Genomic DNA, 25,278 nt, shown 5'->3' with positions numbered 1-25,278 from the left:
ACTGTGGCCTATATACAATTATAACAGATGTTTACTCCACTAGAAGTAGGTGGTATTTCATATTGTTCTAGTTTTTAATACAATTTATACCTCCACTCCCTCTTTATCCTTAGTAGTGTCAACCTGGAGAACCACAAATATTCCCATGAGCTAAGACAAGTCTCCATGTTATGTGCACATGCTGTCTTCACCTACTGGACATCTACTTCATGCCCACTGAATTCCACGAAACTCACACATGAATCCTATCCTCTTTTCCACTAATTGTACCCACCAATGGTTCGACCCTTATCTCAGGATCACTTCCGTATCAAAGAGACTAATAAAGCAACTTCTTCCACACCTCTATCCACAACGTCCTTCAAACTTACAAGTCTTACGTTTTCATCGAAATCTATGGGGATTACATCTGTTAAAAACACTTTTTCCTTCCATCCCATTGTGTGCTGCCCATGTTCACTGATTAGGCATGTTTAAATACTTAACTGCATTGTACATTACCTCCCCCTTCTACATCTCTGTAATAAAAATACCTTCCACAATTGAGGACCTGACTGAACATACATGCATATTAACTGCAAAGAGCATGCTGCACTAAACTGCTCACTGCCCTTAAATAACCTTTCCCCTTCACTCAACCACTACAATTTCTCCTACTTTCAGACACATATTTTAGCAATACATTTGCATGTACATACACCCAAACAAGTATGCATACATCCCCTGCCCTACACACATACACACGTATACACCAAAGATATCCCCTAGAAAGTAGAGGAGTCTGCTTGCCCTAGTGAGTGCTATTTTCAAATCAAAGGCACAAATCAATTAAATTAAATCTTTCTCTCCTCCCGCCTCAACCCTGACCCTCATTTCTCTGACCAACCCCTACCATCACATTTATAATCCTATTCCCCATTAGCAATATGAGGATATACATCTTTATTGTTTCAAAAAAACTGGTGTTGCCCATAACCATCTTCTCAGCATCTTCAGAGTCTGACCCAATTCATCCTCTTCCACTCTGGAAAGACCCCAATTAATGACCCAGTGCTCAATAAGTTCCAGGTGTTCTACAGCTCCCTTCGTGGCCCCTTCACTGCTCTTTCTACCACCTCAAAAAGTCCATGCATCAGAGATGCAATCATTTAAATATTCCAACACTCATCTCCTGGAATCTTTTATAGGAATTCAACAGTTTAGGCACACTGCCTACTAGTTCCTCGTTCTAATATTCAAATCTGTTCATGGCTTCCCTCTTTCTAATGGATAGGCTATTTGCAATCATACCCCACAATGCCTTTTTCAATAGGAAAGCTAGCATGCCACCTTCACCATGAATGCTTCCTGCAACATCTTAAGAGCATCCTCTTCTTTTATCTAAGAGATGCTTTAACCAAAATAATCATTGAAATTGTCTCTTAATGCTACATTTTTAATACCCTTGTGGTTATTTACTAAGGTTTTGACAGGTGTTGCAAAGATTTGCTATGATTTACCTAACATTATAAAAGCCTGCACGTACAGCACAAAATTGTCAGCTCCACTGATTTGCCTGCGCAACCCTTAGTAAATCTAGGCCCAAGGTTGACCTGACATTCGTATTGTAAATTAAGAATATCTAAAAAAAAAATTACATTTGATGTAACTGCTGCTGTCATCATGAAATGTCCTACTCAAAAATGTCTCTCCTAAATGTTCAATTCCTATTATTGTGCAGCACCCTGAACCAAGGCTTAATGTAACTTCTGTAGATCTTTTGTTTTCAACATGCTTAGCAATAAAATAACACATTTACAATTTATCATGCAACATTAAAGTTGAGTTGAATTTACTTTTGCACTTGAGTTTGTATATTAAAAGAACTGAGTGTATGTGTTAAAAACAATTGCTCCAACAACTCAAAATAACATACACAATGTGTTGCATGACAAAGCTCAGGATATATAATTATTCTGTGTCAGTGACATGGAATTATACTTTTTCTTCTCCTTTTCTATTTCCTAGTTATAGACAACAGGCCCAGAAGCTATCCGAAATTCACAAAGATCAGCCTGGCCATCCTACGAGTCGGACCATCTTTTGGATCAACTACATACTCCGCCACAATGGTGCAGAACACCTACGTGCTGCTATTTCTGACATTTCCTTCTACCAATACTTCTTACTAGACATTGCTATGATTTTTGTCATTGGTACATTCTTTGTATGCTTTGTTTTATCCAGGATAGTAAAATACCTCCACAAGAAGAGCAGAAATATGTGGTCTGTAACAGACCCGAGCAGCCTTAATGGACATTGCCACAATGGTATAGCAAATGGCAAGCACAAACGAAACGGCCATATTAAACATGAGAAAAAGGTGAAATGAGCCAACATACAATAACAGTACGGGACCAGATTACATAATTAATTTAATTGTGTCGCTCAACTATTTAATGTACTATCCCAGTTAACAATCCTTAACACTCCCCTAACTTTTAATTATAAGATGAAATACCTAAAAAAACTACTGAAACTGTTCTAAAAACTGCAAAGTTGACATGCTTTTGAAATGTGCTTCTTTTACCGAAAAGAAATGTTATTTTTCAAGAAGCTTTATTCCTTTAAAATCATTAGAGAACACCTCAAGTGTCTGCATCGTGAATGTTTCAATTGGACCTATTATGTTGCTCTTAAGGATCACAGTTTGTAAATTATTTTATATACATCTATGCATATTTTAGTAAAGAGACGTAAAAAAACATCCAGGTGCTGTCAAATATCTAAAAAGAAGTTACAATATACACGTTTTTTGGTACATTGGACAAAAAGCAGTATTCCTCTCAAGGATATTCCACAAACATATAGGTTTGTTGAAACAGAACACTGAAGAAAAAAAATTCTACTTTAAGAAACAACACTTTTTCATAACTAATAAAAGCTTTTCTATTATTTGCTGCTGCTCTTTTTAAACAGCAAACGCAAAGACAAATGTGTAATATTTACTTCTTCCATGTAGATAGGCAACACCATTAGACACAATTTGTGAAACTTTCTGATCACTGAGGAACATGCCCGTCAATCTATGCACAAGTTTGAAAATGACAGGACAACTAAAAGTTGCTGGGTTCTTAAGCCCCTATTTAATATTTAAGATGCCTTGCTGTCTAAAGAGCCGAAGTTTAACAAACTCTTTCTCAGTGTGAGAATGGTACTGTAGAATCAAGATGTCAATAGTTTTTATAGAAATAGACTGGTACCAATGCTGCAATCCAACAATTACGTTTTTATTGTGATATTTCCTGCATTTGTTTCGGCCATTTACCTACTTAACATAGTTGCCAACATTTAATTCTTTAAATGTGGATCTTGGCTCTTTTCTAGGCGTTATATGTAATAGCACAGTATGTGGTTAGATGATACCCAAATCATGGTAGGCAGAATGACTGTGAAGAATGATTTTGCGGATTAAGGGATGGAGCTCATAAATGTTCAGAATGGCATGCTCTTTTAGTTTAACTAGATAAAGTACCTGGCATCAACACCATACTTGGCTGTTGAACACGTTTGGCAACAATATTGTTCTTACTTTTCTAATCCTGTTTACTTGGAATTTGCTCTACACATGTTGGGTGTGTAGAAACAACTTTATTTTTGTTAAATTAAAAAAATTCCCACACCTCACTGATAAGGTTACACCAATTTGTGACTCTAGTGGTTTTTTACGTAGTAAAACTGAGATTAAGTGTTGTGTACAGTATGCAGCAAAATAATATGCATAAATGTATTGACTCAACATTTCATTACCTTCCCACCAGGAGCTTGGGTTCACTTGCAATAGGCAATAATATTATGTCTATCAGGTAGCAAATCTGAAGTAGTACTGTGTCCTCAATACTTGAAGAATTTCTCCATAGGCCTATTTATCTCAGATACAAATATTTTACCACATTACTCATTTGCATAGGCAAGTGAAGGAACCTTGGCAATGAGCGGTGGGATTGTGAACATCCTCAGAGTGTATGAAGCAGTTTAGGTTTATGTGAGCAGGAGAAATCGGGTGGTGGACGCACTGATTGCATGATAATGCAAGATTTATTCTACACTATGATGAATTACGAGGTATGCAACTTGCAGTCAGTGGAGTAATATTGTAATTGGAAATATTTTAACTGAACTGGATGTTTTTTTTGTCAGTGTTGGCTGTATAAATGTATGTGTGAGTGTGTGTGTGTTATGTGAACACACACAAATATACATATACATCTCTGTACAAATGTTGTTATTAAAAATACTAAAGCAAATGCACAACATTGTGTCTTAGTCCTGTGGTTTCTTCACAGTGAATTTGTCCATACGCCAGGCTTGCCTTTATGTACAAACATAATTTACCAATCCATATAAAGCACATAAATGAGGCACTTAAATTTCTGTTAACCAGTTGAGGCCTTATTTGATATCGTTATGAACATGGTCAAGAGAAGCCCACTGGGGATTACATGAATCTATCTCCATCTTCTCCAGTTGTTGCAATTGTTGAAACCTTGGATGTAATTACTGTGAATTGCATTATCTGCACATAATGTAGTAGTAAACACATGTAAATAACTCTAGTGCATTTAAATTAAGACATGTAATGTTGCTTTGGTCCAGTGCAGCTTGACGTCAGCCTTCAAGAAGAGACACACAAAATTCTCACGGAGACATTATTTATTAATATGTAGAGGCAGCTCAAGTTCCAGGGCACGAGACAGAAAAACCTCTTACCCAGATGACTTCTTATTGAAATGTTTGCTATACAGTTTCAGGCCGGGCGCATGACTCTTGCATTATTCATGCTTTAATCAGGAAGGCAGAACTGGGGGTGAGTGAACACTCATATTGCATCAAATGTTTGGACCTTTAATTTGCTCGCCGGCATGGAGTCATGTGTGGAATTTTGGACTGAGGACTACATTTAGAAGATCTATTTACATCACATTTACTATATCCCATGGCTAATAAACAAATAGTTCTATTTTATTTTCAAACACTTGTCGACCGGGTGCATGCACAACCATGAGTTTATCTCAACTGAATATAAGTACTTAAAGAAAATCCACCACCCAGCTGGTAGGAACTATTTAGTTACCCAATCATCATGTATCTAAGGTAATGATTAAAGGAGAATTGGGAAAGATTGTCAATGTGACAATATATAAATGTCTGTACAATAAGGTGTTCCATCTTTCAGCACATCATCGTAGTCCAGTGGTTAATCTGAAATAAGGAGGTAACACATTGTAAGTAAGTGTACTTACTTAAGAGAAACCATTATAAAATAATACATTTGCAATCATCACTGTGAATTGGCCACAGGATATCCTATGCCACTTTTAAGATCAGTGAAGTACGTCTGAAATTAGATTTTTATAATTATTTGCTGGTTTCCATATTTCAATCTACCTTCTGCCTAAGATCTTTCCGTACCCAGACTTCTTAATGTTCAATGTGTCAATTCTAAAATTAAAAGTTCGGAATGCAAAGCAGTTTCACAGCTAGGTGTATTCAGCATTGAACACTTAAATCTCTGCCATAATTTTTATGTGGCTTAAATACATTATATTGCTGTAGTTGAATATTTAAAAAAAATGAAGATTCGAAAATGTTCTCTTAAAAGCAATTAGTCATTCCGTCACTGTATAAGAGTTCCTATTTGACTGAAATAGAAGTTACTTGTAAATGGCAGTAAGTATGAAAGACTAAGGGGGAGATTTTTAAACCTTTTGCGCAGGTTTAGCGTGACAAAAGTGACGCTAACCAGCACAGATTGTTTTTTTTGTGCTTTTTTCTTTCCAGCGCAAAACAAGTTTTGCGCAGGAAAGCACCCTCAAAGTAGCGCAAAGCACTGCTTTGTGTTACTTTACGCCAAGGGGGCATTACAAAACCATATTTACAAAGATTTGTAAACATGGTTTTGCGCCAAACATTAACGCCCCTTCAAAGGAGGTGATAACAGGAGACATGCTTTCATTTCTCCGTGCTTTTCCGACTTTCCATGCGTGCTGCACTGCGCCACATGTATGCAAAGTGGGAGAAACTTTGCATCGTGCATAGCATAGTATTTTCTACAGGAAGGGTACCCTTACTGTACAAAACCTTTTGCTACACTCATGCACACACCCTAGCGCTACGCTGCTAAGGTGTGTGCATGGTGCACGGCAGCTAAAATCAGAGACAGCGCAAGGCAAAGGAGAGGAGAACCATATCTCTGAAGATATGGCGCTCTCCTGCTCCCTCCCTGTCGTGCAACGCAGCGCAGCCTCACGGGGGGCTGCATTGCGTTGCATGACTTTTTTGAAAATCTCCCCCAATATGTATTGTTAAACATTCCAACACAGTCACAATTGTAAGATTGTTAATATGCATATCCTTTGTTTAAGGCTGAGGTCTAGTTACCCACTCAATGTGTACCTGAGAGTTCGAAGGTGTTCATCAGCTCAAGGTAAGAATACATCTGGTTGTTATCTCCATCAAACATCTGCAGAGCATCCTCCTCTGGAGCATCTTCACCAAGGACCTTCACCAGTTCCGCGTAGGTTAAATGTCCGCTTGCATCTTTGTCAGCACCGTAGAAAAAGACCTGAAAGTCTAATGGGATTGGAATGTTATATGCAGTTGGCATTGCTATTTACTTGCATCCTAAGACTCATAATTGAGTGGAATGAGAAAACTGATCAGTTAATTTCTTGCTGTGTACCTTCTTTCGTAAATTTGCAGGCACTCTTATTCAATTAGGGACTCATGGATATTGCCTAGAAAACCTTACCGACTGGTGTTCATGGACAGAGTATTTGAATGCACAGACCAGATTTTCAAAATGTTCATGCAATGCTGCACAGTAAGCAAATGTGCTGCACTGTATTGTGCAAGGAGTAAAACACAGTGCAGAGCTATATCTACTAAGACTGGCCTGCTGTTACTGTCATCCTCTGAGCTAGTGGTCAAACAAGGTTGCCCTGCATAATGCACAGCCTACTACAATGATGCAGAGGTGAGTGTATGCTGTCAAGCATAAGATTTGTACTGGAAGCCTAGCCTTCTGGTACAAATTCATATGCCTGGAGAAACTCAGAAAAATTGCAGGCTGTGTATGTGTGCTGTGCACTGCAGCACATGATGTAACGCATCTTTATCTGAGAATGGAACACATTTCCCTCATGTCTATGCCTGCTTCAAGCTTCTGATGCAAGGCCCAATCTAGCTAATTTAGGGGCATATCAACAAGGCGGCGCTATAAAATTATCGCCGCTTTTGCGGGCGTTTTGGGCTGAAAAGCGGCGATAATTTTATCGCTTTATCAGCAAGGTCACGCTATCACGTTAATCCTTGCTTTAGCGCCCTTTCCCGTAACGCCCACCTTTGTATCTCTAATGAAATGCAAAGTGGGCATTCCTTCCCAAAATAACTGGAGAAATGTCGCTAACCGACATTTCTCCAATTATCAATGGGCACACTAACAAGCATAGCGATAAGTAGCGCTAACCTTGGTTATCGCTACTTTTCTTACGCCTGCTTTTAGTTTGACTTAGCCATGATATCCAATGGAAGGTGAATATCATGGTTAAGTATGCCCTGCCCTCGGGGGCGTGGCCAAGCCGCGGGCTGAGATGGCTGCGCAGTGTTGAAGCTCCGCCGCCAGCCCAGCAAAATCACTGATGTCCCCGGCTCTTTGATGGCAGAAACGGACGGCGGGCACTGCCGCTTCACCCCCTGACCCCAGGATGGCGTTCTAATGCTGGTTGGTCCGCGGAATCATTGGCGGCGGTCCCGGGGGCGGCTCGAACCCAAGGACTGCGGAGGCAAAATGGCGGCTTGACTCGGCGATCCGGAGAGAGACATCGGAGCTGCGGCAGCCGGCGTGGACACAGGTACCTTGAGGGGCCTGCGGGGGGGTTTGGACGCCTGGGCACGGGCTGGACGGGGTCTGCCTCGCCCCCCCCACTGCTGCTGGTGTGGAGCCGGTCGGGTGTTCGGCGGTAGTTCAGCACTGCTGGGGCGGCTCCACGCGCTTTGCTCCCCCGGGTCTCTCGCTGATTGAGGCGGGCAAGGCCGGCGGGGGCGGGCGTCGGCCTGTTTGCGGTGGTAGGGGCGGGCGGGCTGGCCGGTTTGGGCCGGGCGCTTGGGTCGCTCCTGCCCCAGTCACCAGGCCTTTCTCTGTGGGCGACGTGTGCTCTATATGCCGGACGGCCTTACCTCTTTGACCCGGCGCTTGGGCCTACTATCCTTCGGCCTAATTCTATGGTGCTGCATGTCATGTGGGAGTATTGAGGAGCTGCGCAGAGGATCCTTGGTCCAGACCAGAGGGGTTGCCTCCGGGCGGCCTGAACTTCACGCTGCAGCGACCCACGTCCAAGGCTAGGAGGGGGAAGAACGTGCATGGACCTGCGTGAAGGGCCGTGACACCTGGTGCCCCGCGCAGAGGAATTGTGGCCTGGGTCGCCTTGTTAATCTGGCGCCATCCCGACGCATTGCCGACACTGATCCTGAAAGGGCTGGCTGGAGTCCAGTCTCACGTGCTGGGGCATGGGTCGCAAGGACCCGAAACAAAAAACGCTGCCATTCGAAAAGCTTGCTGAGCACTCGTCGGAGAGGGCCCCCGACATGGCGGTGCAGAACGAGAGCACGTCCGGTGGGTCTGCGGCTCATGCCCCGTCTCCGGACTGGCTACAAGAGATGAGAGCTGGGTTCAGGTCCATAGACAGTCGCTTCGACTCTTTGGATAAAACGCTGGAAGCGATGGGTGCCAAGATACAGGCCCATGATCATCGGTTGGATGGGGCGGAGGCTAGGATTTCGGCCATTGAAGACGGCGCTGCACAGGAAACCAAGCGATTAGACAGAATGGAGCACATTTTAAAAGAGGTGGCCATCAAAAACGAGGACTAAGAATCGCGCAGTCGTCGCAATAATGTACGTATTATTGGGGTCCCGAAATCAACAGCGACGGGCCGGCTGGACGTGTTTGTAGAAAAACTGTTGGCCGACATCTTTGGGAGAGACTCCTTCACAAAGGGATTTGTGGTGGAAAGGGCACATCGCTCCCTGGGGCTGCGTCTTAATCCGGGACTCCCGCCTCGCCCGCTGATAGCTCGCATCATGAACTTTTGAGACCGGGACACTGCATTGCGACTAGCCAGAGAAAAGGGAGATCTAACTTGGCAAGGCTCAAAACTTTCATTCTACCCGGACTTCACTGCTATGGTTCAGGAGGCCCGGCGGAAATATGCAGGGGCAAAGGATGCGCTCCGCAATCTCGGCCTAAAATACGGCATGCTCTACCCGGCGAGGTTGCGGGTGGAGATTGATGGCCGTGTGAGGTTCTTTGACAGACCCACTGAAGTGCAAGAATTTTGCCGCGCATACAGGCCGAACAAAAGTCCTCCCCGGGGCGGCGGGGGTGGTCAGTCTCCCCCGCACAGTGGATCGGTGGCTAGCCAAGATTTGTTTACAGGCTATGGGATGGGATGAGGTGGCGCCTCTGTATGAATCTTGTTTATTTCATTGGGTACAGGCTGGGGACTCTGGACAATTTTGTAAGACTGCTGCGTATTGCTGGGTTGATGTCGGGTTGTTGCCACCCCCCCTGGTGGAAACCGATGGGAATCATTTTGGCTATGATGCTCCGTTTGTTTATGGTTCATTGCACATGGCGATTCAGTTTGGAGTTTTTTTTTGTCTACAGGTTTGAGACTGCCTCACGTTTTTGTGGTATGGCTGGGTGGGGGGAGGGGGGATGGGGTAGGTTGTTTTTTTTAAATTTTTTTTATTTTTAGAATTCAACCTTTATTGATAGTATTGTTTTTTTTTTGTTTTTTTTTTAAACCGTTTATTACAAGACTCAAAAAATATACAATTATGGGCCTACAACCTTCCGGCCGGCCGCTAGCAATAAAAGGAGCATACGATATACATTTATAAAACACATGGTGCTGCGGCCGAGCATGCACAGGAGGTAACATCGTTGCGAGCCACACTATCCAGACCCCACTATACAGTTCCATTTTAAACTTAAAGAACAACAAATACAAACAAACCCACAAGGCAATCCTCAATCGGAAATAGCAACACGTGCTCCCCTAGAGGGGGGATCCTAGCCATCCATAGGAATCTCAAGAGGGGGGGGAGAGATCAGAACTAGGGCTGGGTACACCTAATGCCCAGGTACCGGGGGGATGAGTTGGCTAAGGGGACGGGGCCGGCGACGGATCGGGCAATAACGGTGGAGCACAGATTCCCCCGCGGTAGGCGTTCCAGGGGCCCCATACTTTCTCCCATGTCGCAGGCTTACCTCTCGCCACATACACCACCTTTTCCCGAAACATGCACCAATCCATATGTTCCTTCCAGGCCGAGACAGTCGGGGGCCTCTGGGATCCCCACAGTTGGGCAATATCACGCTTGGCAACCATATACCCCAGAGTCACCCATAACGTCTGCGGCACCGAGTAATCGGTAGGCTCCCACACATTCAACAGGCATCTCCTCGCTTCGGGCAACAGCGCCACATGCGTGACCACTCGCAACACCTCATGCACACCACGCCAGAACCCCTCCACCTCCGGGCACTCCCACAAGATATGCAGAAAAGTCCCCAGCACACCACACCCACGCTTGCACAAACCGTCCTCAGCATAGCCCATACGCAGGAGCTTTGGCCCCGTCATATAGACCCTGTGGAGTATCTTGAGCTGGACGATACGAAGGCGAGCCGGTATGGCCACCTCTTTCGGGGAGGCCACCGCGGAGATCCAGTCCTCGTCGTCCAGCTCCAGCCCATCGGCTACCCAAGCCTCACGAAGGGCAGTCAACAAGTCTGAGCGGTCGTTGATCAGTTTTTTGTAGATCAGTGAGATCGTGCTGTCAGGGACGTGTCCATCCAGCACTCTATCCTCCAGGGGGGAACACTCCGGGATGGAGGCAATGTCCGGAAAGACGGAGCCCAGCGCATGCCGGACCTGCAAATACCGAAAGTACTCGCTGCCCTGCAACTGAAATTCCGTCTGCAGCATCTCGAACGTTTTAAATCCTCCCCTCGTCCAGAGATCCCCCACTTTGCTAATGCCTATTAAATCCCACTTCTCAAAGCCCTTCGAGGTCCACAAGGAGCCCAACCGCTCAGATGCGTATAGTGGTGACGCCCGGGTCAAACGGTCCTTCCACCCCATTGCAGCATTGGCCGCATGCCACACTCGCACCATGACACGCGTGGGGCCCGTTAGGCGAGCGTCGGGCGCGCTGGAGTAGAGCGCTCGATTATGGTCACCACCTGGAAGTAGCATCCTATCCATTTCAAACGCCGGGTTTAAGGCGGGCCCATATAGGCCCTGATTAATCGCAGCTAGCTGGGAGGCCCAATAGTACCGTTTAATATCCGGGAGGGCAATCCCCCCGTCATACCAGGGGAGCGTCAGCTTAGCCAGGGCAATACGTGGCCTCCCGTCCCAGAACAGGCGGCGCTGCAAACTCTCCACTTCGCGGAAGTAGCGCGCTGGGACGAGGTCCATAGTGTTCTGCAACGCGTATAGGAAACGCGGCAGCGACATCATTTTAAACAATGCCGCCCGGCCGAGCGGCGAAAGCGGCAAACGCCGCCAGCGCGCGACATCCTCTTTCAGACGCTGGAGGGGGGGAAGCAAGTTCCGATCATACCGAGCCTCCGGGTCCAGAGTAATGAAGACACCCAGGTACCTAAATCCCTGCGGGGCGACCTGGATCGGACAGCCCCGCGGGAGGATAGGAGCCTCCCCAGAGAGAACATACACACACGATTTAGCCCAGTTGATGACCAGACCGGAGTTACGACCGAATGAATGCAAAACATCAACCAGTACTATGAGTGATTTACGTGGGGAAGCTAGGTACAAGAGGATGTCATCAGCGTATAGGGATACGCGGTCTTCATACTCAGGGGTCCAGCGGAGACCGCGGATGGAAGGCTCCCACCGCAGCCACTCCGCCAGGGGCTCCAAGGCAAGTGCAAAGAGGAGCGGCGATAAGGGGCAGCCTTGCCGTGTGCCCCGGCCCAGCTCGAACGGAGCCGACACCTGCGCCAATGGGCCCGAATACAGCAATTTGACCCAACTGATGAACCCTGGGCCAAATCCAAACTTCGCAAGCATCGCCCAGATCTATGGCCACTCAAGCGTGTCAAACGCCATGGTGGCGTCTAAGGACGCCAAAATGGCCGGCTCCCGTATGAACGGGGCACGTGCGAGCACACCGTGCAAACGCCGCAGATTAAGGGCTGTGTTGCGATGGGGAATAAAGCCAGATTGGTCCTGATGAACCAAATCGCCCACCACGCCGACCAGCCGATTGGCCAGTACCTTGGCGAGAATCTTGGGCTCCGCATTCAGTAGCGAAATGGGCCGATAGGATGAAACCCGGTCCCGAGGTCTCCCTTCCTTGTGGATGACCACGATTGTAGCCAGACGATGGTCCGGCGGGAGGGAGCCCACCGAGTGTGCCGCCAGGAACATAGCCCGGAGGTGGGGTGCCAGCGTATCCGGTCGCAACTTGTACAACTCGATAGGGAGACCATTCGGACCCATGGCCTTGCCGGAAGCGACCGAGCGTATGGCGAGGGCGATCTCGTCGGAGGTGGGAGCGGCGTCCAACGACACCCTGTCCTCCCCGGAAAGGGACGGCAGCGCGATATCACTGAGCAGGGCACGGGAATCCTCTTCCGAGCAGGGAGACACCGGGGAATACACCCCATGGAAATAATCCGCGAAGCAGGAGACAATTTCTTCTGGCTCAGTTACACACACACCATCCGTTTTCTCAATCAGCGGGACCACACGATTCGCTCTCTCTTTTTTGTCCAACCACGCTATAAGTTTACCAGCCTTATCACCCACATCATACAGTCGCCCCTGTTGCTCTCTACTGAGGCCCCTGGCCGCCTCCGTGACGAGGGCCCTGTAGGCCGCTTGCTTGAGTTGGAGGACATGTAATGCAGCATCCGTCACCCCACCTTCTAAATTCCCCTCCAACTCGGCTATTTCAGCCTCCATCCGGGTCACCTCCTCCCGCTCGCGCCTCCGGGCGTGGGAAATAAGGGATAGGGCCTCCCCTCGGAGTACTGTCTTGAAGGCCTCCCATAGCGGTACGGCCGAAGGCACAGACCCCACATTCTCATCAAAATATCGCTGAAGGGATTTAATCAATTCAGCACGAATGGTGGGGTCGCGCAGGTACCAAGGATTGATTGGGACCACCCTACCCTCACCCCTCGGAAAGACATCAAAGTGCAGTAGGAGCGGGGAGTGGTCCGAAATACCCCGTGGCAAATGGCGCACCTCTCCCACCCTCCCAACATAGGCCGCCGGGACAAGGACATAGTCTAGTCGTGAGAGACTACCATGGGCTCCCGAGTGGAAAGTGTACTGCAGCTGCGTGGGGTGTTTTAAACGCCAGCAGTCCACTACTCCAAATGTATCCAAGAGGCCGGGTAGCCACGCCTGTGCCCGGGGGAGGTCCCTAGGGGGGTGACGATCCAAAGACCCAGATACCACCGCATTAAAATCCCCCCCCACAACCAAAAGCCCCCCCGGAAGGCCAAGGAGAAGGCGCCCAAGGTCCGCAAAGGTGGTCGACTGCAGCCCCGGTGGGATGTATACTGACACAAAGACAACCACTTTGCCCTCCAGTCTTCCCACCAAGACCGTATAACGTCCCCTGTCATCGTGGAGCACCTCATCAATCTCCAACGGGAGCGAGTTCTTCACCATGATGCCCACACCCCGTGAGCCGGACGTGAAGCCCGAGTGAGCCACTAGGCGATAGCCACGCCGATTCATGGCGCAGAAGGAGTTGCCAATGAGGTGTGTCTCCTACAGAAAGACTACATCGGGCGAGATTCGCTTCAAAAACTGCAGGACCACACCCCGTTTGATCCTGTCCCCCAGTCCATTCACATTCCAAGACAACAAAGTTAGTTCCCTACCCCCCATCATATACAGAAGCCATCATTCGTCCCCCGGAGAGCACTTTAGAACTAACACAATAATACGTTTGCCTTGTGATAAAAACGAACAACACCCCATCCCTACCCACCCACCCCAACAGAACTCCCCCCTCCCTGCACCCCTGCATGAGCCCAAACAGCCCCCCCAACGTGCAGTGTGCCTGTCGCCCCATATATAGTTAGACTAACTAAACCCCCTAGAGGAGGAGGGAGAACCCCCAATAGACCCAACACAACCTCCATAGGAGGGGAACTTACAAAAACTGACGCAGAATCAAAAGTGGCATCATTTTCGTCCAGAGTGAGGCCCAATATTAGACCCTCAGTCCTGATCCAGCGTGCCGTCTCCCCCCGCCGCCCCCCCCCCCCGCCCGATCACGATCCCCGGGCAGAGTATCCAGACAGTCCCCGGCCGCTTCGGGACGATCAAAGAAGTGCGTGCGACCATCCACCTCCACACGCAGCTTGGCCGGGAAAAGCATGGCGTATTTGAGGTTTAGGTCCCGAAGACGGCGTTTGACGCCTAGGAAGCTCAGTCTCTGCTTCTGGACCGCTGGGGTGAAATCAGGATAAAAATTAACCTCCATATTGTCAAGCTTGACCGGTCCATGCAGTCTGGAGGTTTGCAGGATAGCGTCTCTATCCCGAAAATTGAAAATCCGGGCGATGAGAGGTCTCGGAGGGGCTCCGACCTTCGGCCTTCCCCCGGGAACCCTGTGGGCCCTCTCCACAGCAAAGAATTTGCTCAGCCCCTGTGGCTGGAGATGGGTAGCAATCAGGTCCTCCACAAAGAGATCCGCCGCCGCCTCCTCGCGTCCCTCGGGCACCCCGATAATGCGGATGTTGTTCCTCCGTGCCCGACTCTCGGAGTCCTCCAGGCGTCGATCCATAAGCGCAGTCGCCTGACTAAGCCGGCGCACCTCTGTTTGCAAGGCCGCCACATCTGTCGTTAGGCCCGATGCGGTGTGGGCCAAAGACTCTACTCGGTCGTTGGTTTTGGAAAGATCGGCCCTCACCAGGCCAACATCCACGAGGACCGAGTCAATCTTCTGCGCCAGTGTATCAAACCGCTGGCCCACCGAGGCCTTCATCTCGGCAATGGCGCCCATAACATCTCGCAGAGTCAGATCTGCGGGCAGGTCTGGGGCATCAGGAGGGCTCTCAGGGGACTTGCGCGGTCCATCGGGAGATCCCTTCTGGAGGGTATAGCGGTCCATACTGTTGGCCTGATGGACGGCGCCACGCCGGGTCGATTTGGTCTTTGCCCGGTCTCCATCTTGTTTCGTGGCCATGGCCACCAGTCTCCCAGTCGCACCAGCCACGTCGTGAAGGGCAGGAAAGCAGGGCCACGAGCTCCGGGAGGGCCCCCTCAGAGCAGCGGGGTGGATCACAGCCTGCAGGCAGGCAGGGTCTCCCAGCAAGGCCACACCACACCAACACCAAGGGCTCCGCGACCCAACCTCGCAGAGACGACAAGGTGGTGCGAAAGCGAAAGCGAAAGTGCGGGGTACGCGAGTCGCCAGGCCCTGCCTGCCGCTATTGTTCACTTTGTCACTGGATCACCCCACAGCGCAAATCCGGGGTCCGGCGAGGGGAAGGCCGCACACCTCAATCGGTGCTCACTCCGGTGTCCGAGGTCCGATTCGGAAGCGGGAAACGGGTGCCACCTCAGCTCAGGTTCACCAACATAGTCCCCTCATCCAGGGCAGGATAATTTCAGGATAATCGTAGGAGGTTGCGGAGGTCCTCGGGAGCCTCGCACCTACGCGGCCATCTTGGTTGCGCGCTAGGCTCCTCCCTGGGGTAGGTTGTTTTGATCTCAGAATCAGTTATTGGTGTGTGACGACCTTGATGATGTATGATGGTACTGATGAACCCTGTTTTCGACTGAATTGTCAGATGTTTAGATGGCTCGTATAGGCTTGAATGAAAACCCCATAAACTTGTCATTACTATCTTGGAACGTCAGAGGCCTTAATAATCAACGTAAATGCAGACAAGTGGTGCATTATCTGAAACGGCACCAGGTGGATGTTGCCTTTATCCAAGAGACACACTTACACTCCACTAGCAACGTTAGTTTTGCTGCATCCTGGGGAACGCACAGGTACTTTGCCAATTTTAGCAATTATGCCAGAGGCGCTGCAGTGCTGATTCACAAAAGAGTCCCGTTTCATTGCCATCAGGTTATTGGGGATAAGGAGGGACGCTATTGCATAGTGAGAGGGGTGATGATGGGACATGGGATCATCTTGGTGTGTGTGTATGCCCCCAACATTGACTCCCCGGAATTTTTTCACGCGCTGACTGCCCAACTTACAACCCTGGAGCCTGCTATGCTCCTGATTGGCGGTGACTTTAACCTGTTGCTTGATGTGGGCTTAGACGGTACCTCGGAGGCCGCTGACACTAAGCCTAGGGCACGGCGCGCTCTCAGAGAGCTCTGTTGCCAGTTCTCCCTCATTGACATATGGCGCAAGCGCAACCCAGCCACCACTAGTTACACACATTTTTCTTGCCAACACAATACCTGTACTAGGATTGACTACTGGCTGCTCTCCCCAAGTCTGTCCCCCTGGTTTCGGACCATGAAGACTTTTCCCAGAACATATTCGGACCACTCACCGGTACTGCTGTGCTTGGATGTGCCACGCCCTGAAGGTTTTGCGCGACAATGGCGATTCCCTGGAAAAGCGCTATTAGATGACCTATTTTGTCACGAGGTCACTGAGGCGATTGAGGACTATTTCGCAATTAACACCGGCTCGGTGGACTCCTGGGCAGTGCTCTGGGAGGGGTTTAAGGCCTACATTCGGGAGGTTTGTATAGCTAAGCATGCCGGGGTACTGAAGTCGTTGCGCACGACACTTGCTCAGTTGGAGTCTCAGTTAGAATCGATAGATGCGGAGGCGAGACTTGCAGCGTCTGATGACGTGTTTGCTAGGAGGCTGCGCCTCCTCTCCGAATACAGGGAGACCGCGGATAGAGAGATCCTATATCTAGGCAAATACCAAACCACCCGTAGATATGGCGAAGGCGACCGGTCGGGTCGCACATTGGCGCAGGTTTTGCGACCACCGTACAGTAAGTCATTCATAGCTGAAGTCCAGGGTGAGGATGGAACGCTCCGCACGACACCCTCTGAGATTAGGGATGAGTTTCTGGCCTACTTCTCGGCATTATATACGACCAGACAGAGTGATGACACCTCATCACGGGACGACTATTTATCCAAAATTGCACTGGTGTTTTTAGAAAAGGGCATGCAGGAATTCATGGCGGAGCCCATCACGGTGACTGAGGTTCGCGGGGCGATTGAAGTGCTACGGAGCTCCTCGGCCCTGGGCCTTGATGGCTTGTCACGCAATTTTTATAAGGCATTTTTGGATCTGCTGGCACCCAAGCTTATCGAGGTCTATGCCGAGGCCTTGGACCGTAAGACTCTCCCGCCCACTCTAAGCGAAGCAGTCATTGTTCTGCTCCCTAAACCGAACAAAGACCCGGCGTTATGTGGGTCATACCGACCCCTTTCACTGTTGAATATTGACTATAAGATTCTCGCCAAAATTGTGCCCAACAGACTTTCACAATTGATGGAGTTTATTATTGCGCCGGCTCAATCTGGCTTCATACCCCATCGCTCGACATCACTGAACTTGCGAACTTTATTCACTGTACTGCATAGAATAAACCCTGACACACCCGCCGCGGCAACTTGACACTGAAAAGGCCTTCGATTCTCTAGAGTGGCCTTTCTTCTTATCCGTAATGCAGCGCATGGGCATGCCGGCTGGCTTTATTGCCACCACTCGGCTCCGCATGAATGGCACGTTATCGCGCCCGTTTGCTCTTACCAGCGGCACCCGTCAGGGCTGTCCGCTATCTCCGTTGCTTTTCATTCTCGCCATGGACTTTTGTGCATTTTTCAAAGTTTCATGTTGCGCACACACATGCCCTTAGAGCATGTGTGTGTGCAACATATGTGCACATATCAATTTCAGGGGTGCAATAGGGTGTCATTTTGACACGCTTGTACCCTTGAAATTGCATGAGCAATTTGCGAGTACCTACTGGTACTCGCAAATTGCTCATGCAATCTACAATTCATTCCTATGGGCCTGGAGGCCCATAGGAATGAATGGGACGGCATTCCTTAATTGCTACTCGCAATTTGCTAGTAGCAATTAAGGAAAGTTAAGGAATCGCTATTTGAATAGCGATTCCTACATGCATAGCCTTTTGCTATTCCTTATTAGCGAATCCTTATTTTTCGCTAATAAGGAATCGCAAATGGCATTGTTGATGCATGTGCCAGTGAGTGTTTTCATTGTTCTCTACTTTGAGGAGCAAACATTATTTTTTTACTCAATTACATAGCTGCAACTATGTGCTTGTGGTTGATATTTGTTCTCAAACGACCAGGTTTATATTTTCATTGTGTTAGCTTCTAACCTGCTGGAATTAGAACACATTTTGTTTAGGCTAAAAATGTAAATGCAAAATCTAAATTGGTAGTCCTCTGAGCAGTTTAATTGTGATGCTCTTTTTGCAGTATGATACACACACTATTTATTGACTTGACAAAACCCCTTACACCCTTCTGCATGCCCTTCCTTCCAGCCCCACTTCCTCCTTTATCTCTTTCCCTCACTAAACATGCAATCTCCATTTGCTCCTTTTTTACCACATGATGCTCGTGAAATTCTACCCAGCTTTTGAGAGTGTCCTCCTCATCAGTACATGCAAGCATCCCTGAGGAGCTGATGCTCACTCAATACATACTACTCAGGCTAGAGCCTCCATACACCACAAGCTCCCCTCACCCTCTGGCGTGGTTATGTCCCCACTCATCACTTCCTGTTAGCTGTACTCTATTAGCTGGATGTTACTAGCATGCGAATTGCATATACTTACTCGGACAAATTCCAGGAAAACACGCCATTGAAAACTAGAGTGCTCAATGACCTGCATACATATGAATTCCAAGAACATTCAGGCACATGTACTAGATTGTTGCCTTCCATTCCCAATAACTATACTAAGGTATCACTATGGGTGTTGTGGGTAGGGAAGGGGTGATAGAGCTAACAGGTCCCTTTTGTAGCTTCACATCAGCACTTTAATTTTAAACAAAGCATTATTTACATGATGCTCATGTAAATAATACTAGCAATGTATACCAACACAAATTAGTGATACTATTTTGCACACTAGTTTGCAATAATACTGGGAATAACTTGGCAGAGTTCTGTGGCTGTGTGGCCCTGCTAAATGAGGTACATGTGGTGTTTGCCTTTGCATCCATCTGAGGGCCAGGCTTTTGTGATTTCAGCTTAGATTCAAAGAAGTTGCTTTTGTGGGAAGCAAGCTATGGCATCTGTACTCCTGCCTGCACTGTCCAGCTAGGCTGATTAGATGAGGGACCTAATGTGTATCCTCATGGCTGGGAAGATTTTCTGGGGTATTGGAGTTGCCCCCTCAGCCTGGGCCTACAGGCAGAGCATTTTACCCTAGCATCTTTTGTCCTACAGCGTTCCAGCTAAAAGAAAACTGCATTCAAATGATGCTGCACATCTCACTGACTGTGACTGACATGCTATGCAAGGAATCAGTTTTTATTTGCAGACTCGGCAATCTACTGCACTTCGTGGTGGGTGCCTGGGGCCACTGATTTACCTGCTTCATTTGCTAACAGCATGATCGGAAAGCATAAATGAATAAGCAGCACCCATTATAGAAGATAAAGCTATATATCATAGGTAGGTTTTTGCCTTTTATCTGTTGATTTTAACATTTCCAAAGCGCTAATCTAATTAAAAATTCAAATGCATAATGAATACAGCTCTGTGTCACTACACTGAGATTCAACATATGTCTCCAACGTTATGAAAATATTTAAAGTAGCCTGTGGCTGCCATCTATGGAGATACATGTTTTCTTTGGATATGCAAACAGGGTGGATATGAGGTCAACTCTCTTTCAGTTAGAAGCCGACTAGGTCCAGCCAACGACTAATCTGTAAACCATTCTGTAGTATGGAAACATTTCAAGAGACAGCCTGGTTCGCAAGATTCAGTTGTTAAACAGTCAGAAGTGCAAAGTACATAAAAGTATAGATTTACTAAAATATGTGAGGGACGCAGAAGCCCATGATAACAATTTCTTGGGAAAAAGTCATGACTACTCTCCAAAAGTATTAATGAAATCATGGGAAGCAGGCAGAATTCCTTTGCTTTCCTAGCCTCTCCTGGAACCTGGCTGTTGTCTGCATGACTGGGAACCTAAATCTGGCAACAGCCATAATTTGTTGTCGGCTATACTGTTCTTTGTCTCGCAAATACTATTTCACACCAACATATTGACCAGTCTCCTTTTATTATTAGCTTTTTAGGCCAGATGCAACAGTAAGAAATATCTTAGGACTTCAGGCCCCATTCCAGTGCCTTCCAGGAACAGGACTTTACCCGCACCCTAACTTTTTACTTTTTATTTTATTATGAATATCGTAGATTTCCAAACTTTGTCCTGCCAAACACTCTTCTCCCAAGGTAAAGCTGTTGAGTTTCCTTCTTCACTTGCTCCTCCCAAATATTATAATATTAGATTTATTCTTACTCTTATGATATGGTTTAACAGTCACCATTTGGGGGGTCTAAGTGTTTTTAGTGTATGCAGTAGAATTATTGAATCATCTGCATAGACATGTTCCTATTCTTGGGATGTCTGAAGAGGCCTTCAGTACTTCAAAGTTTATTATCTATGTAGTATGAAAATAAAGTGGGAAACAAAGGCAATTTTTCTCCATTTGAAGTCTTGAAATGTGCACTTCTAATTTAATTTCACCTGGGTTGAAGTATTAGTATACAGGGCAAGAATAATTTACAGGAAAAGTTCATATATTCCCAACCTATTTAACTCAGCCCCACCCCCTGGTCTTGCTTTGTCGACCCGGAAGAACGCTGGAGAGAAATCCAAAAAGGGCACATAAACAGACAAATGCTTCAGTCAGTTTCATTTCTGTAGCAGGTACTGGAGAAGGAAGACCTGGTTGATAGGCAGGATCTCAGCAAGAAACCCTCCCTGACGTGTTGATCCAAGACAGCATGTCCTTCAAAATGACATTACAGAGGACCTTGAGGTCAAAATCAATAAGGCTGATTGGTTGATATGATAACGTTTCACTTGTTGGCCATTTTGTTGTAAGAGGGGATTATGGGGCTCAGAAACTGGAATTTGTAGAAATAGTTGTGTGCTGCAAACATAGTTGTATTTATAGAACATGCAAGTGCCTGTGAAGGACCCGGATGTTTTAATTTAGTAAGCCTAACAGGAAAGACCCAAGGGGAATAGCCATATTTTTAGAAGTTTGGAAAATGAAAGATGATTAGTATGTTTACGTATCAACAGGGGCAAGGACGCCAAGATGACCAGAATCCGATAAGCACTAAGAGAGACCAATCAATAGGTGTGCCACTGAATTCCCAGCCAGCTGTAGTCGATTGGCCAAAAAAGCTGGAATATCAAGATACACCATGCTACTGTAGTCCAGTTATCTGCCTTTGACTATCTAGATCAATGTAAACCAATGAGAGAAGGACAGTAATGGTACAGTTTTTCTCAGTATACTCAGGTGCAAAGAACAATTTCTGAAGATCTCGTTAATCTGGGGCAAGTTACGGGCTTGTCGCAAACAAGTCCAAGGTTATGAACAGTACAACAGGAGTAGGTGAAGGTCCCAGGATAGCAGACCACCAGTGATTTGAACAAAAAGTACAATGAAGACGGCTATCTTATTGGACAAGTCAATATCTAATCTTTTTGAACAGTCTGCCATGGCAGCTGAACATTTCGCAGTAACACCACCTTGATCTGTGACAATTCTTGACCAATCAAGGATAGAGACCAGAAAACCCTCAGAGCTGTGCTTGCAATGGAAGCCTTACTGAGAAGGGAAGAGAGTTGATGGTTCTCTTCCTTTTTGGACATTTTAATTACAAGGGGGAGCAGGAAGATCTACCAATGTCTACAAAAAAACTGCTGTGTCAGCAAGTGTTTTTTCATCAAGCCAAGTGTTGGTTTTTAGTCATTATAAACAGAGGCACATCTGAAAGGCTGATTAAAAACATCTTTTATAAAAGGGGAAAGCATGTCTGCAGCAGGTGCACGAACTGAGCTAGACACACATCCAGGGGAAGGCTCTGATTTAACCAACAGAACAGTTTCCTTAGTAACTTGTAACTAGAATCAGGTGAAATCAATAAACATAGTGGGAGTGATGGATGTAGTAGAAACGGGTACTGTAGGAAGAGTCGCTTTCATTGAAGTAGATTACAGAGGAGCTTGGATGAGAGTATTTATTGTTGATGAAAAACCTGAGAAAGCTTTGCAGAGGGTGCTAGACGAAGAGATTGTGGGTGCGCAGCAAGCAGGGTTTGGAAACCCTTTGATTATGTTGAACGCTTGCCTAGTTGAGTTAATGGCTGAGTTAATGTGATCTGAGGAGAACCAGGTACGAGTCTGTTTAATTTCTTTTTGTAAATTTTAAGGGTAGAATAATAGAGATTTCTTAGCTGTGCAAAAATAGTCTGAGTGTTAAACCCATTCGGGCACTTAGCAAGCTTGTTTGCCACCCGTGGGCAGAAATAGAAGTTTTAGCAGTTGATGAACTATCTAGAGCTTTGATACCCAAACCTTAGCATTAGATATACTGGAATCATGGTCAGGCCAGGTTGAAACGTTGCCATGTTAAGAGGAGCAGCAAATCAGTATTGTTTTATTTCATTCCACAATGCTTGATAGAGAACTATAAGGTACTATGAAGCTTAAGGCAAGAGCTGGGGACTTTGATGGGAGAAAAATAAGGCTGAGTAGTCAGACTATCCCAGGCTGCTGCTGCTGTCATCAGCCTTTTTTTGGCAGATGAGAAGACAGGGGCAACACATTCATCTATATGGCAGCTGGTGAAATCACTGGGGAGATCTGGTGCCTTCTGCCAGCCCTGTAAAGTACCCCACAGCAGAGGTTAGACTAATGGATTTTAGTGCTGGTGTCTCCATCACTACCCTAAAATGCATTAGGCATGCATTATAGCTCAAAAAAAGAAAATCACAATAAGGAGAGACAAGGGAATAGTCTTCTCTAACTCCCCCTCCAAAGCTTATTACTCACTACAAAGAAAAGGACTACAAAACTAGAAAAAAGGGACTTTTGGACTTCAATGTGAATGTTTACCAAAAGAATGCTAATGCATATTCCCACTACGGACTACTCTAATTATCCAGTCTAGAGCAGGAAAAGAAAGGGGGGCGAGGTAAAGAAATCGAATTTCTTAATACTGCCCTCACACACTTTGCAGTGTCATGCTTCATCATTGGGCCGCATCTTACGCCCAGGTGCAGACCAACACACTGGGCGGAGCGCAAAACACATTTTTTTAATATATAGTGGTGAGGAAAGAAAATATAAACACAAATAAAAGAATAGGGAAATAATTATTCTCTCAAGAAGGGATCATAGAGTGCAAAACACAAATCATAATGTAAAAACTATCTGAGGGGAACTGAAGGTTACTGTTAGAAATGGGATTTCTGGTTGGCTAAGGCTTGCGCCAAAGCCAGGCAGAAACCACCACTCTAGTCAGGGCGATGGAGTTACACGCCGAAGATAACCCATGCTCACCTCCTTAGTAGCTTGGCACGAGCAGGAGGCAATGTGTAAAGCATTTGCGCAACACACACACAGCAACAACACACTAGACACACCACAAAAGGAACTCCACACAAGGTTATATCAAAAATAGCCTTTGTATTATCATAAAACACATTAGAATAGTAATCACACAATATACACTGTGCCACCTGGCACTAGGCAATATTTACAGGGGATTATATACACATGACAGGGCCACTTGGACCACTGTCAGAACCATCACAAAGTGAAAATAGTAAATGTAGAATATATAATAGACTTAGACCACAACCAGTAATTCGTGGCAAACACTGTACTCAGCATTATCCTGTAACACAAACCATATTAGGCACAGTATCACCTCAGGCGTAAAATACATTATGCGCCAACTGGAAACAGTGGTTTCAACGCAGGTAATATTACACGGGTAGGTTACAACACAGACGTTGTTACCACGCATGGCATGACATCGCAAGTCGTTTCAATGACTTGCGCTAGATGGCGCGCAACACCAGGGAATGTGTTGTATTTTAAATACAACACATTCCCTGCTGTTTCCGCAAACTGGAGTAGGAATAGTAATGTATACTATTCCTAAGTCCAGCGCGCCATCTAGTGCAAGTCGTAAAAACGACTTGCCATGTAAAGCCATGCATGGTAACAACGTGGACGATGTAACGTCCGCGTTGTAACCTACCGCGTGGTATTTGCTCATGGTGTAAAGCGACATATTCGCGCCAACCTCATAAGCCTAAACATATTAGACCATATCCTCCTAAGCATAACTCACATTAGGGGCATAAATCACAGTAGAGGATAACCTCACAAGCATAAACCACAGTATGCAAATAACCTCAAACATAAACACAGTATGCAAAACCTCATAATCATAAAACCACATTAGAGGCCTAAATCAGGGTGCATAAATCACAGTACATGAATCCCATTTCCTGCGCACCACATAAATCACATTAGGGACTGACGCCCTATCAACCCACAGTCCCCCTGGCCAACTGGCATCAGAAGGGGCTCAAATGCCCTACGTCCAAAATGTCAGGGCGGCTGCCAATGCAGCAGAATTCAAAAGTGCGCAATTGCGCTGGGGCACAGGAGTGTATCTCACTCCTATCTCATTCAAAATGCCCCCCAAAAACTGTTTGCCTAAACATTGCAGCTGACGCTAATTGCCGTGCAGCTGTGAAGCAAAGAAGGCCTGGCACCACTGTGCCCTCCTATCCCCCTCAGGGACTCTAGAACAAAAAGAAATGCTGCCCAACGTTGCAGGTGCCCACGCTGGTGCGGTGCAGCTGTGAGGAAAGTAAATGGGCCCTGGCACGACTGTGCCCTCGGGGCCCCCACTGGACTCTCTAAAATTGCCCCCATCATTGCAGCTGCCCTCTGCAAGGCCGGGCAGCTGTAAAAAGAAGCAAAACGGAGGAAGGCCCGGGCACCACTGGCCCTTGGGACCCACACGGGGGTCTAACAACAAACATGCCCCCATCATTGGGGAGGCCCACTCTCTTGCAGGACCGCCCAGACACTAGAACTGGAAGGGGCACGGGCCCCTCTGGACCCCCTAGGCCCCCTTGGGGGCCCTG

The 25,278-nt window shown here is 46.9% G+C and overlaps 2 protein-coding genes across 8 annotated transcripts in view; one reads left to right on the top strand and one right to left on the bottom strand.

The window, feature by feature from the left end:
* UGT8 (UDP glycosyltransferase 8) overlaps positions 1 to 4,290 on the top strand; it is a 382,545-nt gene extending 378,255 nt beyond the window's left edge. For all 6 annotated transcript variants that reach the window (XM_085641501.1, XM_085641503.1, XM_085641502.1 and 3 more), the window contains one exon: positions 2,008 to 4,290. In XM_085641501.1, coding sequence (XP_085497627.1) covers positions 2,008 to 2,371 — 364 coding nt within the window. In that variant the 3' untranslated portion in view covers positions 2,372 to 4,290. The remainder of the gene's footprint in view (positions 1 to 2,007) is intronic.
* Positions 4,117 to 25,278, bottom strand: part of LOC146862312 (uncharacterized) — a 296,683-nt gene continuing 275,521 nt past the window's right edge. Inside the window, exons 9-10 of one of the 2 annotated variants that reach the window (XM_085641506.1) lie at positions 6,436 to 6,612; positions 4,117 to 5,241 (exon numbers count right to left, since the gene is read on the bottom strand). In XM_085641506.1, the coding sequence (XP_085497632.1) occupies positions 5,237 to 5,241; positions 6,436 to 6,612 (182 nt within the window). In that variant the 3' untranslated portion in view covers positions 4,117 to 5,236. The remainder of the gene's footprint in view (positions 5,242 to 6,435; positions 6,613 to 25,278) is intronic. The other variant, XM_085641507.1, reaches the window with a different exon arrangement.

This window comes from Triturus cristatus, chromosome 2_2 (genome assembly GCF_964204655.1).
Source record: "Triturus cristatus chromosome 2_2, aTriCri1.1, whole genome shotgun sequence".
Taxonomy (NCBI): domain Eukaryota; kingdom Metazoa; phylum Chordata; class Amphibia; order Caudata; family Salamandridae; genus Triturus; species Triturus cristatus.
Note: the sequence above shows the minus strand (reverse complement) of the source record. Positions and strands in the feature narration are given on the sequence as shown.